This window comes from Hibiscus syriacus, unplaced genomic scaffold, assembly GCF_006381635.1.
Source record: "Hibiscus syriacus cultivar Baekdansim isolate YM2019G1 unplaced genomic scaffold, ASM638163v2 tig00002193_pilon, whole genome shotgun sequence".
In the NCBI taxonomy this organism is placed as follows: Eukaryota; Viridiplantae; Streptophyta; class Magnoliopsida; order Malvales; family Malvaceae; genus Hibiscus; species Hibiscus syriacus.
Window position 1 is genome coordinate 2,413,078 of NW_024061914.1, and position 13,893 is coordinate 2,426,970.

The 13,893-nt window shown below is 37.8% G+C and overlaps 1 protein-coding gene across 1 annotated transcript; it reads left to right on the top strand.

Annotated features, from left to right (window-relative positions):
- The first annotated feature begins 399 nt into the window (after nucleotides 1-399).
- Nucleotides 400-12,861, top strand: LOC120137942. Its single transcript, XM_039153579.1, is given in 6 exon segments — nucleotides 400-1,019; nucleotides 1,382-1,730; nucleotides 1,835-3,045; nucleotides 3,559-4,889; nucleotides 4,892-5,658; nucleotides 12,673-12,861. Coding segments are annotated over 6 exon segments (4,467 nt in total).
- The last annotated feature ends 1,032 nt before the right edge of the window (nucleotides 12,862-13,893 follow it).

Sequence of the window (13,893 nt, forward strand, 5' to 3'; positions counted from 1 at the left end):
TGGATGACAAGATCGCACAAATTGAAAAAACTCAAGCTGAAATGCAAGAGAATTTAAAGAAAGCGCAAGAGGATATGCGCGAACAGATGATGAAGGCTCAAGACGACATGATGGCAAAGTTGATTAGTTTGCTACAAGGAAATAGTATAATCCGAGAAGAGACTCCAGTTATCCGTCATACTGCCGAAGAACCATTATATCCCCCTGGTTTCACACCACCGCATTTCCACGCACAACAACCACAACCATCCAACCAAAAAAATACAAGTAAACCTACCTGGCTCTTCTACAAACCCGCAACCAATTGAAGATGTCCCTGATCTGGATGAGGAAGACAAAAAAGAACATGATAAGGAGATTAAGAAAGAATGGGAACAAATGAAGCATGAATTCCGAGCTATGAAAGAAGATGCTAGCCTATATGGAATTGACGCCAGAGAGCTAAGTCTGGTCCCTGATTTAGTGTTGCCGCCGAAGTTCAAAGTTCCAGATTTCGAGAAATTTGATGGCACCAGTTGTCCTTCTGCACACGTTACCATGTTTTGCAGAAAAATGACAGGCTATGTGGGAAACGATCAGTTATTAATTCATTGTTTTCAAGAAAGCCTGGCAGGATCAGCAATTCGTTGGTACAATCAGCTAAGTCGGGCTAATATTAAATCCTGGAAGGATTTAGCTAAGGCTTTTCTAGAGCAATATAAGCATATAAAAGATGTGAGGCCAAACCGAATTCTGTTACAGAGTATGGAAAAAAGATCCAACGAGAGCTTCAGGCAGTATGCCCAAAGGTGGAGAGATGTGGCTGTGCAAGTTCATCCACCATTAGAGGAGGAAGAAACTAATATGTTCTTTGTAAATACTCTGAGGGCCCCTTTCTTTGGACATCTTATTGGAAATTCGTCCAAGAATTTTGCTGATATAGTTAATGCAGGAGAAATGATTGAGATGGCGATCAAAAGCGGGAAACTAGACGGGGAGAATCTAGCCGAAAGCCTCCAGCAAGAAGGAAGGATAATGAGGTCAGTAATGTGAAGAAATATGATTCTAATAACATTACAGTATCTCGACCACAAGCCACTGTATCGTCAGCACTAAATCCTGTCCAGCAAGGGGCGAAAGAACCAAGACAGGAAAGGGAAAGGGTTCAATTTGACCCTATCCCCATGACCTATAAAGAACTATTCCAGATCCTGTATGACAAACATGTGGTGTCACCTTACCACACTTCTCCAATACAGCCTCCTTACCCAAAATGGTTTGACATCAATGCTCAATGTGAGTATCATGCAGGGGCATCGGGGCATTCAATTGAAAACTGTATGGCCTTTAAAAAGTTGGTGCAGAGATTAAGACAAAGAAATGTCATCAATTTTGGTGACAGCGAGCAGCCCAATGTGGCTCAGAACCCACTGCCGAACCATGCAGGGACAGGGGTTAATGCTGTTATTGAAGAAAAAGGGAACGAAATCATTACCAAAGTCAAAGAAGTGAAGTCACCCATGCATTGGGTATGGGGGCAAATGGTCAAAATAGGCTGGTTGACCTTTAATGCTAACGAAAATAAGCATGCTTGCCCCTACCACCGTTGCGAGGATCATGTCATTCAAAGTTGTGATGAGTTTAAGGCTTTGGTTCAAAGGCTGATGGATAGTAAAGATATGGAATTTTACCATAAAGCTAAGAAAGAGAAAGAGATTGAGATTTGCGCTTCCGAAGACACATCTAAGGGAGTTTACAATACCAACTGCCCTTTAGTCATCACACCGAAAGCCCAGACTATGGAAAGGTTAATCCCTAAATAGTGATCACGCCTCCGTCGTCCTTTCCTTATAAGGACAACAAGCAGGTCCCTTGGAGGTATGGATGCCAATTAAAGAATGTTGAGAGTTCAGAGGCTGCTAAGGAAGAAGTGGACGAGGTAGGCCATTTCACCAGAAGTGGGAGATGTTATTCTCCCAACCATACCAGTGAACCCGAGAAAAGAACGATCGTTGATAAAGGAAAAAGGGTTGAGATATTATTGAAAAATGATGAGCCAACAATTAATGAGCATGTAACCGAGAATGATGCTGTAGAGTTTTTAAAATTCTTGAAACATAGCGAATATAGCATTGTTGAACAATTACACAAATTGCCAGCTCGTATCTCAATCCTAGCTTTACTATTAAGCTCTGAGGCACATCGAAACGCCTTGTTGAAAATCTTGAATCAGACCTTCGTACCGAAAGATGTACCAGTGGAAAAAATAGACCGACTGGTTGCAAATATTCAGGCGGATAACTTCATCTCTTTCTCTGATGATGAGATCCCGTCCGGAATGATGGGCAATCCCAAAGCCCTGCACATTACCATCCAATGCAAGGGACATGTGTTATCGCGAGTACTAATTGACAACGGCTCTGCCCTGAATGTGATGCCATTAGTAACCTTGAAGAAATTACCAGTCGATAGTACACACATGAGAAATTGCCAAAGCATCGTTCGAGCTTTCGACGGAACAAAGAAGGAGGTGCTAGGGAAGATTGATATTCCTTTAACCATAGGCCCATCAACATACGAGGTTGAATTCCTTGTAATGGATATAATGCCCTCCTATAACTGCTTGTTAGGAAGGCCATGGATCCACCAGGCAGGAGTCGTTCCATCTACTCTGCATCAGAAACTCAAATTTGTAATTGAGGGGAGATTGGTATGCCTTAATGCCGAGGAAGATATCATTGCTTCCATATCTACTACCGCTCCATATGTTGAAGTAGATGAAGATGTAGTCGAGTGCTCTTTCAGAGCCCTGGAATTTATTAATGCCACATTTGTTGCTGAAAGAAAGAAAATTCCAAAGCCTAGGCTATCAAATTATACCAAAATGGGACTGAAAATGACCCTGGGAAGAGGAGCCAAGGTTGGAAGAGGGCTAGGGAGTCGCTTACAGGGGAATATTAGTCCAATTTTTCCCGGTTTTAAGCTAGATCGTTTTGGTCTAGGATATCACCCGACCTTAAAGGAAAAATTGAAAAATGTTCAAAAGAGCCAGGAAAAGAGAGCCAGGTTAGCCAGAGAGGATATTAAGTGGGAGCCTATGATTTTCCCATCGCTGCGTGACACCTTCATATCAGGGGCCACATGTTTCAGGGGGACCGATCATCTAAAGAGCCTATTATTGAAAATGCCCTGAGGGATTTGGGTATAAATGTGATATCAGAGGAAGGAATCGAAGATGGAGTGGCTATGGACATTTACCCTGCACCACCAGGCTTTGTGCTAAACAATTGGACTGCAGAAGAATTACCTGTAGTTTACAAAACTATTTCAGAGTAATGCACAAAAACTTTCCCTATTGTCTAAACCTTGAGACAATATGTGATCTTCTGTAAGGGGTTAATCTATCTGTTTTTTAATAAATGATGCATTCCTGTTAATTCACGAAATGGAAAACATCATCTATTGCATTTTTTTATTTATTTCTTTATTATATATTATTATTTCATTCTATTTTGATATGGGTTAGATCCTCCCGTATTTGTATATGTATATATATCCTCTCGTTCGTTATTCTTTCAGGACCTCCGGTATCAATAGTATAAATGCTGATGACTTTGACCCGAAGATAGATTTCGAGCTGCCCATATGTCAAGGGGAAGTTGAAGGTTATGATAGTGATGAGGGAAGTGACTTACCTTCTGAACTACTAAAAATGGTAGAGAGAGAAGATAAACAAATTCTGCCTCATGAAGAGCCCATTGAGATCTTGAATCTGGGATCAGAGGAAGATAAAAAGGAGATAAAAATTGGCACCATCATATCTACTGAGGGACGAAAAAGTCTGATTATGCTGCTCCAAGACTACAAAGATGTGTTTGCTTGGTCGTATGAGGACATGCCAGGTTTAGACACTGAGTTAGTGGTACATAAATTGCCAATAAAGCCTGAATGTAAACCGGTACAACAAAAGCTCAGAAGGATGCGACCTGAAATGTTGCTTAAAATTAAAGAAGAAGTAAAGAAGCAATTCGATGCTGGGTTCCTAAAAGTAGCCAAGTATCCGGAATGGGTAGCGAATGTTGTTCCAGTACCAAAAAAAGATGGAAAAGTTCGTATGTGTGTCGACTACAGAGATCTTAATCGAGCCAGTCCGAAAGATAATTTCCCTTTGCCACACATAGACACCCTGGTGGATAATACGGCTGGAAATTTTCTATTTTCATTTATGGATGGGTTTTCAGGTTACAATCAAATAAAGATGCATCCAGATGATATGGAAAAGACTACATTTATCACCATGTGGGGCACGTTCTGTTACAAGGTGATGCCGTTTGGGCTGAAGAATGCAGGGGCAACCTATCAAAGGGCCATGGTAACACTATTCCATGACATGATGCATAAGGAAATAGAGGTCTACGTTGATGATATGATTGTTAAAGCTAAAACGGAGGAAGAACACATCGAGAATCTGAGGAAACTCTTCCAAAGATTAAGGAAATGCCAGTTAAAACTCAATCCAAGCAAGTGTACCTTCGGGGTAACATCGGGAAAACTCTTGGGGTTTGTAGTAAGCAAAAAAGGGATTGAAGTGGATCCTGACAAGGTTAAAGCTATTCAGAATTTACCACCCCCACAAACACAAAAAGAAGTTCGAGGATTCCTGGGAAGATTAAACTATATTGCCCGATTTATTTCGCAATTAACCGAGAAGTGTGACCCTATTTTTCGCCTTCTCTGTAAAAATAACCCAGGAGTATGGAATGATGATTGCCAAGGAGCTTTTGAAGCAATAAAAGGATATTTATCGAATGCTCCAGTCTTAATGCCACCAATATCAGGCAAACCATTAATCCTCTACTTGTCAATCTTTGAGAATTCAATGGGGTGTGTATTAGGGCAACATGATCAAACTGAAAAAGAGAAAGAGCAATCTATTACCTCAGCAAAAAGTTCACTGATTGTGAGGTAAGGTACTCGTCAATAGAAAAGTTGTGTTGTGCTTTAGTTTGGACTACCCGAAGGCTCAGGCAGTATATGTTGTATCACACTACTTGGCTGATATCTAAACTTGATCCTCTGAAATATCTAATGGGTGTACCTGCTTTATCTGGAAGATTGGCTCGTTGGCAAATCTTATTGTCTGAATTTGATATCCAATATGTAAGCCAAAAAGCAGTTAAAGGAAGTGTTGTGGCCGATTTCATTGCAAGTAGGGCTTCTGAAGAGTATGAACCACTGAACTTTGATTTTCCAGACGAAGATTTAATGGTTATTTCAAATGAGGAGGTAGTTTCCTCTAATAATGAACAGTGGAAGATGAATTTCGATGGTGCCTCGAATGCCTTGGGGCACGGGATTGGGGCAATTCTCGTCTCACCTGGTGGAAAACACTATCCTTTCACCAGCCGATTGAATTTTGATTGCACAAATAACATGGCCGAGTATGAAGCATGTATTCTGGGTCTTAGAGCAGCCATTGAGCGTAAAGTGAAAACACTCAAAGTATACGGGGATTCAGCACTGGTAATTTATCAACTCAGAGGTGAATGGGAAACAAAGGATACGAAGTTGGTGGAATACCGTAAGTTGGTCCTAGAGCTCATTAAAGAATTCGAGAGAGTGACATTCCATTACCTTCCCAGAGAAGAGAATCAAATGGCGGATGCTCTGGCCACTTTGGCAGCAGCCTACAAAGTCAATGAATATTCAAGCATGATGCCTATTACGATGCAAGCTTACGGGTATCCAGCCCATTGCTATAGCATAGAAGATGAAAATGATGTAAATCCTTGGTATTACGACATCATTCAATACATTAAATATCAAAGTTACCCTGAGCATGCCACTGAGAATGACAAAGAACTATTCGAAGAATGACGGTAGGGTATGTGCTTGATGGTGATATCTTGTACAAGAAGTCATGATCAGGTCTTGTTGCGATGTGTGATGCCAAAGAAGCCAGAACGATTATTGAAGAAGTGCATGAAGGAGTATGTGGTACTCATGCTAATGGACACGCAATGGCTAAACAAATAATGAGATTTGGATATTATTGGTCAACCCTGGAAACTGATTGTATCAATTTCTCCAGAAAATGTCACAAATGCCAGATTTATGGAGATAAGCTCCACACCCCTCCTCATCCATTGCACGTAATGACTGCTCCATGGCCATTCTCTATGTGGGGCATGGATGTCATTGGGCAAATTTTACCCAAAGCTTCTAATGGCCATCGTTTTATATTCGTGGCAATAGACTACTTCACTAAGTGGGTAGAAGCGGCCTCCTATGCAAATGTCACTCAGTCAACAGTTTGCAAGTTCCTGAAGAGAGAAATTATTTGTCGGTATGGGCTACCAGAAAGGATCATCACCGATAATGCCTTGAATTTAAACAATAAGATGATGGAGTCAGTATGTAAACAGTTTCCAGATTAAACATCATAATTCCACCACTTATCGCCCAAAGATGAATGGAGCGGTAGAGGCAGCTAATAAGAACATCAAGAGGCTCATACAGAAAATGACTGAGACTTATAGAGACTGGCATGAGAAGCTACCATTCGCTCTGTTTGCTTATCGAACTTCAGTAAGGACGTCCACTGGGGCAACTCCGTTTTCTTTAGTTTATGGCATGGAGGCTGTGTTACCCATTGAGGTCGAGATTCCGTCACTACGAGTGCTGTCAGAGGTTAAGTTAGATGAAGCAGAATGGGTGCAATCTAGGTATGATCAGTTGAACCTGATTGAGGAAAAAAGATTAAAAGCTATCTGTTATGGGCAAATGTACCAGAAACGTATGATAAGGGCACATAATAAAAAGGTTCGTCCACGAGAGTTTCAAGAAGGAGACTTGGTGCTAAAAAAGATTTTGTCAATTCAGAAAGACTTTCGAGGAAAATGGATGCCAAATTGGGAAGGACCTTATGTCGTAAAGAGGGCCTTTTCTGGAGGAGCTTTGATCCTCACCGAGATGGATGGACCAGAGTTACCTAACCCTGTGAATGCTGATGTAGTCAAGAAGTATTTCGCTTGAAAAAAAATGAAAAAGACAAAAAATGAAAAATGAAAGAAAGAGAAAAAAATGAGAAAAATAAAAGGAGGGTTCAAGATGAAAACCCATAAAGGGCGTCTTGAAACCAGAGAAGGTCTCAGGTTGAAAACTCGTAAAGGGCGGCTTGAGAATTGTGTAAATTCAGAATTCGTGCATGGTGGAGCTGGATTAGTTGGGTAACCAGAAAGTAAATGAGATTCAAACACTGGCTTATGGCATTCAACAGTCGGGAATTTGGTAGTATAGGGGGAACTTCACACCCTTACGCATTACCATAATCCTCAAGATCCCCTTGACAGAAGCTACACTCGGGTCCTTTTACGGCGTGCCATTTCAAAAGCATTCATACTATTGATGTCTGATGACGCCTACTGTGTTTCCTTTTGATTATTCCAGTTAAAAGTTTGTCATGTATTTATCTAAAAACTCTTTATTTATAAATAAAAATATGTTTTTAACCGCATTGCAAGCATCCTGATTAAAAATAAAAACATGTAGATTAGCTCGGGAAATATGAGATCATTGTGCATTATTGTTCAAAAAGTTTTGGAAAATGCAAATATTCCGAAGCTGAAAATGGTTTTAGCATAAGGCTTACATAATGTCAAGCCACGAGAAGTTAAAGCCTTGGAATACACGCGATTGCTCAACAATGTGGGATAACCAAAGAGGTTTTGTCACTAATTAAATAACGGGTCATGAGAAGCACATGGGTTCAAAGAGTAAAGAGAATCAGAGTCAGGCTCAACCAAAGAATGTTCAACCAGGGTTGTCGATTGAGGTGGACTGCTGTTGATTTTTTTATGCCCAAATCAATCTGAAGTACAATGATGTTAACAAAAGAAAGTTCTCGTTTGAAAAGAAAATACCCTAAAAATAACTGCATCATTGCACACATTTTAGGCATAAACAGGATCATGACATGAATTGCATAATAATGAGTGCTTGCAGGTTTTCTTAAAAGAAAGGACAGAGATGTAAAGACCAACCATAGAAATCACCAATTCGAATTTCCATGTTTGGTCGTGGCGAGACAAGCTTATACAAAAGAAATATCTTCCAAAAATTATTATCCCAAGACTTTCAGGTATGATGTTTTCGAATCCTCAAACACATACTAATAAAGGTTAATGTTTAATTTTCAGGTTTGATCCCAATTCAATGGATCAACTCCCCCAGATCTGATATTCCCTTCAGAGTAATTGGAACATGTCTCTCTTCTCCAAGATTTGATATTCCCTTCAGAGTAAGTGGAACAAGTCTGCTTCGATTCAATGGATCAACTTCTCAGATCTGATATTCCCTTCAGAGTAAGTGGAACAGGTCTCTCTTCTTTAAGATTTGATATTCCCTTCAGAGTAAGCGGAACAAGTCTCTTCTCCAAGATTTGATATTCCCTTCAGAGTAAGTGGAACAAGTCTGCTGATTCAATGGATAAACTTCCCCAGATCTGATATTCCCTTCAGAGTAAGCAGAACAGGTCTCTCTTTTCCAAGATTTGATATTCCCTTTAGAGAAAGTGGAACAAGTCTACCCTGATTCAATGGATCAACTTCCCCAGATCTGATATTCCCTTCAGAGTAAGCGGAACAGGTTTCTCTTTTCCAAGATTTGATATTCCCTTCAGAGTAAGTGGAACAAGTCTACCCTGATTCAATGGATCAACTCCCTCAGATCTGATATTCCCTTCAGAGTAAGCGAAACAGGTCTCTCTTTTCCAAGATTTGATATTCCCTTCAGAAAAGAAGCGGAACAAATCCCTTTCTTCAAGATTTGATATTCCCTGAGTGACAATGGAACAAGTCTACCCCGATTCAATCTTCCCTGAAGAACAGTGGAATGGATCAACATCCTCGGATTTGATATTCCCTCAGTGACAGCGGAACAGATCCCTTATCATATTTCAAACCATGAAGTTGACCAGACAAAAAAACGCACTGTCTCTTTGTCTTTGCCCTATTCTTGTTGACACAAAAATAGGACAAAGAGGGGCAGCTGTTGACACTCATTTTTTTCGTCCTAAAAATATTATTATTATTATTATTAATTATTAATTTATATTTTGCAGACCCAATTTACAAACTCGTATTACAACAAATCCCGGAGCCCAAAAAAAATCAACCCGAATACCCGAAGAGCCGAGACACCTCAGCCGAAGCCAACCGCCGTAGCTGAGCCATCAAGCTTCCACTGAGCCACCATGGGTCGTCACTGCATATGTCAACGAACATCTTCACAATATCAGACAAAATCCCATTCAAACCCACTCAAATCCCACAAACAATAAAAAAATTGAAACCTAATCGTCCATTAAAGAATCCTCAGTGGAACAACCACCAGGATGAAGCATAAAGACAGAGGGCTCGGTTCATCGAAAAAAAAAGGGATAAAGACAGAGGGCTCGGTTTTTCAACAAGGGGAATTCACAGGGGAACGAAAACCTAAAAAAGATCATTTGTAATAGAGGATTGAGCCTCCATTGAAGAAAGACATAACCATTGTATTCAACTTCAATCAAGAATAGAATACTGAACGGAGTTTTTTTTTAAGGTATATATATCATTTTCTTTGTTTGTTTGTTTCTTTTATTCAAATCGAAACCAACAGTGGAATCATAGGCTCATTAGGTGTTTAACAATTTCACATTTCAGCAAGAAATCATACACGAAAATTATAAGCAAAATAAGATTTCGATATAAAAATAATATTAAAACAAAGAGATTTGGGTTGATTTACCTGAGTCGTGCGAATTCCCGTGGAGTCTCGATGACTCCATGTTATTTTTCGTTTGGGTCTTGTTGACCAGTGTGAAGAGCTTAGAAGCTCTTTGATGGGTGTTGAAATCGGCTCTGTGTGTGGCCGAGAAAGAATTGGGAGAGTGGAGAGAAAGGAGGCGCATGTTCTGTGAAGTTGGGATTGGGTTTAGTATATATATTATTTTATTTAAGTTAAATGCTAAGCTAAAGTTACAAACCAAATGGCAGTGTTTAGGTTTAGTGAAACTCACGCCTGGCAAAAGGAAAAATCATGTGTGTGATCCTCTGATCTTTAAATTATTGTGTTTTGGTCTTAAAGTTTCTAAAGTTTCTGTTAATGGCTCCTAAGTTGACGCGTATTTCATATTAGTCCTCAATTCGAGCTTTTTAAGTTTTAAATTTGGTCTTTATATTTTATGCGCATTTGATTTTAGTCCCGGATGCTAAGATATTTTTTTTTAATTTACACATTTGGTCTTCAAGTTTTTGCATGTTCTATTTTAGTCAATTTGGTTTGTTAAATTGAATTTTGCATTGTTTGTGTTTTTGGCCTACTACTTTAAAAAATTTTACTTTAATCCCTATATTTATCATCGGATCCCGTTAACTTTAGTGATAAGGTTGTTTTTTTAGTTAGTGGATCATTGTGCTTATGTTTAAAGTTAGATTCTTTTAATTATGTAATATATTTGTTGACTAACTCACGTGGTTGTTGTGTTATATATATATATATTATGTATGTTTACTTTACTTTTATATTGTATATTAAAAGTATGGTAATTCCCATAATATATTATATGTCTTTTACTTTGTAAACATATATAGTATATAATATATTTTGTAAACATATATTATTTAAGTATATTATATATACATAGGTTATATATAGTAGGTAGAATGTATATCTATTTTATTATCCATATTATGTAATACATATTATAGCATATATGCGTAACATTTTTTTGTATATATATTATAATTATTTTTAGTAATTTACTCATATATATATATATGATTTATGCATATTATTATTTTTATTAAACATCAATTTATTAATATATATATATATATATATATATATATATATATATATATATATTTAGTTGATAATTTAGTATTGGTACAAAATCAATTTTTGTTTGTTTGCATATAGTTAGTCATTTTTTACATGAATAGTATATATCTTCATTAATATCACTTAACTCGATTTGAAATAAATTGACTAAGAGTAATATCGATTATTTTATAATTATCGAAAGAAACTTTCTAATACATGAATATTTAATATATTTTAATATATAACATTAAGTATTAATACTAGAACTTACATTTTAGATTTGAGCCCCTATGTTCCTTAATTTTCATAATTTGACATTTTAAGTTAAAAAAAGGCCTTGATTTACTTTTAGTTTAATTAGGACAAATAAAATTTTATTTGATTGCGTTGTTTTTACAAATCTAAGGCACTGTTCACTTATTTAGGAATTAATAGTATATCCTCCGCGATCGTGCTCAGGGGTGACTACTGGTAATTCCCCAAATAAGTCAACATCCTTTTTAAACCACATCATGTTTTCTAAAAATGAGGCAATGTTCGGTTATTAGACAGAATAGCTGATCTCCCGCATTTACGCTCGGGGGCGAATGCTATCGGTCTCAATAAACGAATACCCTTTTCAAACTCTACATCCTTAATGATTTTTAAATTAAATAAAGATCGAACTCAAAATTTCCGATTTTAAATATAGGGTAATCAACTAGGTACCAATTTTTGGGCGCTTGTGGGGGTGCTAATCCTTCCCCACGCGTAACCGACTCCCGAACCTGATTTCTGGATTTTGCAGACCTCAAAAACTCGGTATTTTATTAAAATAAAAATATTTTAAAATCACCCGGTTTTTATGGTGTTCCAATCTCACCTTAAATGATTGGTGGCGACTCCTCACCTTTTGAAACGATTTTCAAAGAGAAACCCCCCAAGTCGATATCGGTCTTTTCCCTTCGGGCGAAAAACGGTTACGACATCGATACTTTTATGTCAGGTGTCGATACTTTCGAAAGGATAATTACCTATTTCTTTGAAAGTGCCGATAATTTATTACACGTACTTACGAAAGTATCGACACTTTCAATATATCCGGTATCATTTTACCGGTTTTATCATTTTGATACCGGTTTTATCATATTTTTACCTGTTATATCGTTGTGGATCGATATATTTTTTTAAAGTATCGACACATTATAGGCGCTAAAACTGCTTCTCTTTTAAATTCACAAAGTGTCGATCCTTATATAAAGTATCGACACTTTCAATATATCCGGTAACGTTTTACCGGTTTTATTATTTTGTTACCGGTTTTATCATATTTTTACCTGGTATATCGTTTTGGATCGATACATTTTTTAAAAGTATCGACACTTTATAGGATTTAAAATTGCTTCTCTTTTAAATTCACGAAGTGTCGATCCTTATATTAAAGTACCGACACTTTAAATGTATCTGGTAGCGCTTTACCGGTTTTATCATTTCAATACCGGTTTTGTCATAGTTTTACCTATTATATCGTTTTGGATCGACACATTTTTAATTTGGATCGACACGAACCGACAAGTTAAGTTTGCCGGTTGCACAATTTTTTAATATTTCTTCATGACTTAACCTACTACATTATTATTAGTCAACATTTCCGGTAGCGCTAAACCGAATTTATTAAATATCTTTTAATGTATCCGGTAACGCCATATATTAACCGTATATTAATCTGGCTTTCCTGAGACAATCCCATAAGTTTTCATTTCTGGGTTCATTCTCATACCAAATCTAAACAAGGGTCCCACGTTCCTTTTTCTTGTTATATTTCCATACACACAATCTGGAAAACAGTACATGCAAAGCAAACAAAGGGTTGCTAATTTCATTGACAGAATAGAGGAGCCGAAGAAGGATTCGGATAAACTTGTGTGGGATCAGATTCAGGTGAGGAGTCCATCGGGTAACCCGCTTGTTCATGGGTCGTCTTCCAGACCCGTTCCGAGGCTTCTCACGTGGGTTGCTAGAGAGGCGGCGACATGAGGGCCTAGGTGTCCTAAGGGTTTACGACCAAATGCCCGATCCGAGGTGGGTGATTTCAACGGGAAGTTGTGCAAATGGCGGTGGCTACTACCACTACTTGTACTCGGTTGTTAGAGAAAAAGATCAACAGGCGCAAGGATTTCCTCCATTGGTGGTCCAAGCTTCCTTCAACTGCTGCCGCCGAGCTATTGTGTGGAGTCAATGCAAAAGCACTGCTGGATTCCGTTGATGCATTTCTCTTCCACTGCGATGGCGTATTTGGAAGGGTGATAAGCTGATCGACTGAACTCCCGAGACACTAGAAATGTTTCGATCCATGGGGAAGAAGAAACATTGGAAGAAGTTACAAAGGCCTCGAGGACCACCTGTTCATGACTCGTGCAACTCACACAAGTTGAGGAAGGGAGAAGGCAGAAGCACTCACGCGCAATTGAATGTAAATTTCACAGATTTGGGTTTTATGGATTTTCTGGGTAAATTACATCTAAAGCCACTAATTTTTATATATTTCAACTTTCAATCTATAAACTTTACCCTGAATTCAATCTAACCCCTAACTTATTTGTATGATTTGATTTAATATTTTTATTTAATTATTGTTTTATTTTAACTAACATTTTTGTCTTTTCGCAGGTTTTTTTATTTCGTTTATTTATTTAACTTTTAAAATATTAATTTTTTTATATTTTATTTTTTCCCTTTGATTTATTTAATATTTATTTATTATTTCTTATCTAATATTTTTCACTTTTTAGGAGAATTTTTTTAATCGATCCAAGGTAATTATTCGAATTGAATTTTTAAATTTCAATTTAAATTTTCGCATTTAAAGACAACCGACATATTAATTGGTACCGAAAGGACGGTTCAAGGGTGTTAATCCTTCCTTGACCGTAATCGACTCCCGAACCCAACACATTTCTAGTAAAGCGCAGATCAGGTATGATGGTGTCCGATCTACCTAAATATCATTTTAAAATGATCGGTGGTGACTCTAACCCAATCAATTCAAGTCGAAGCCCAATTTCGGGT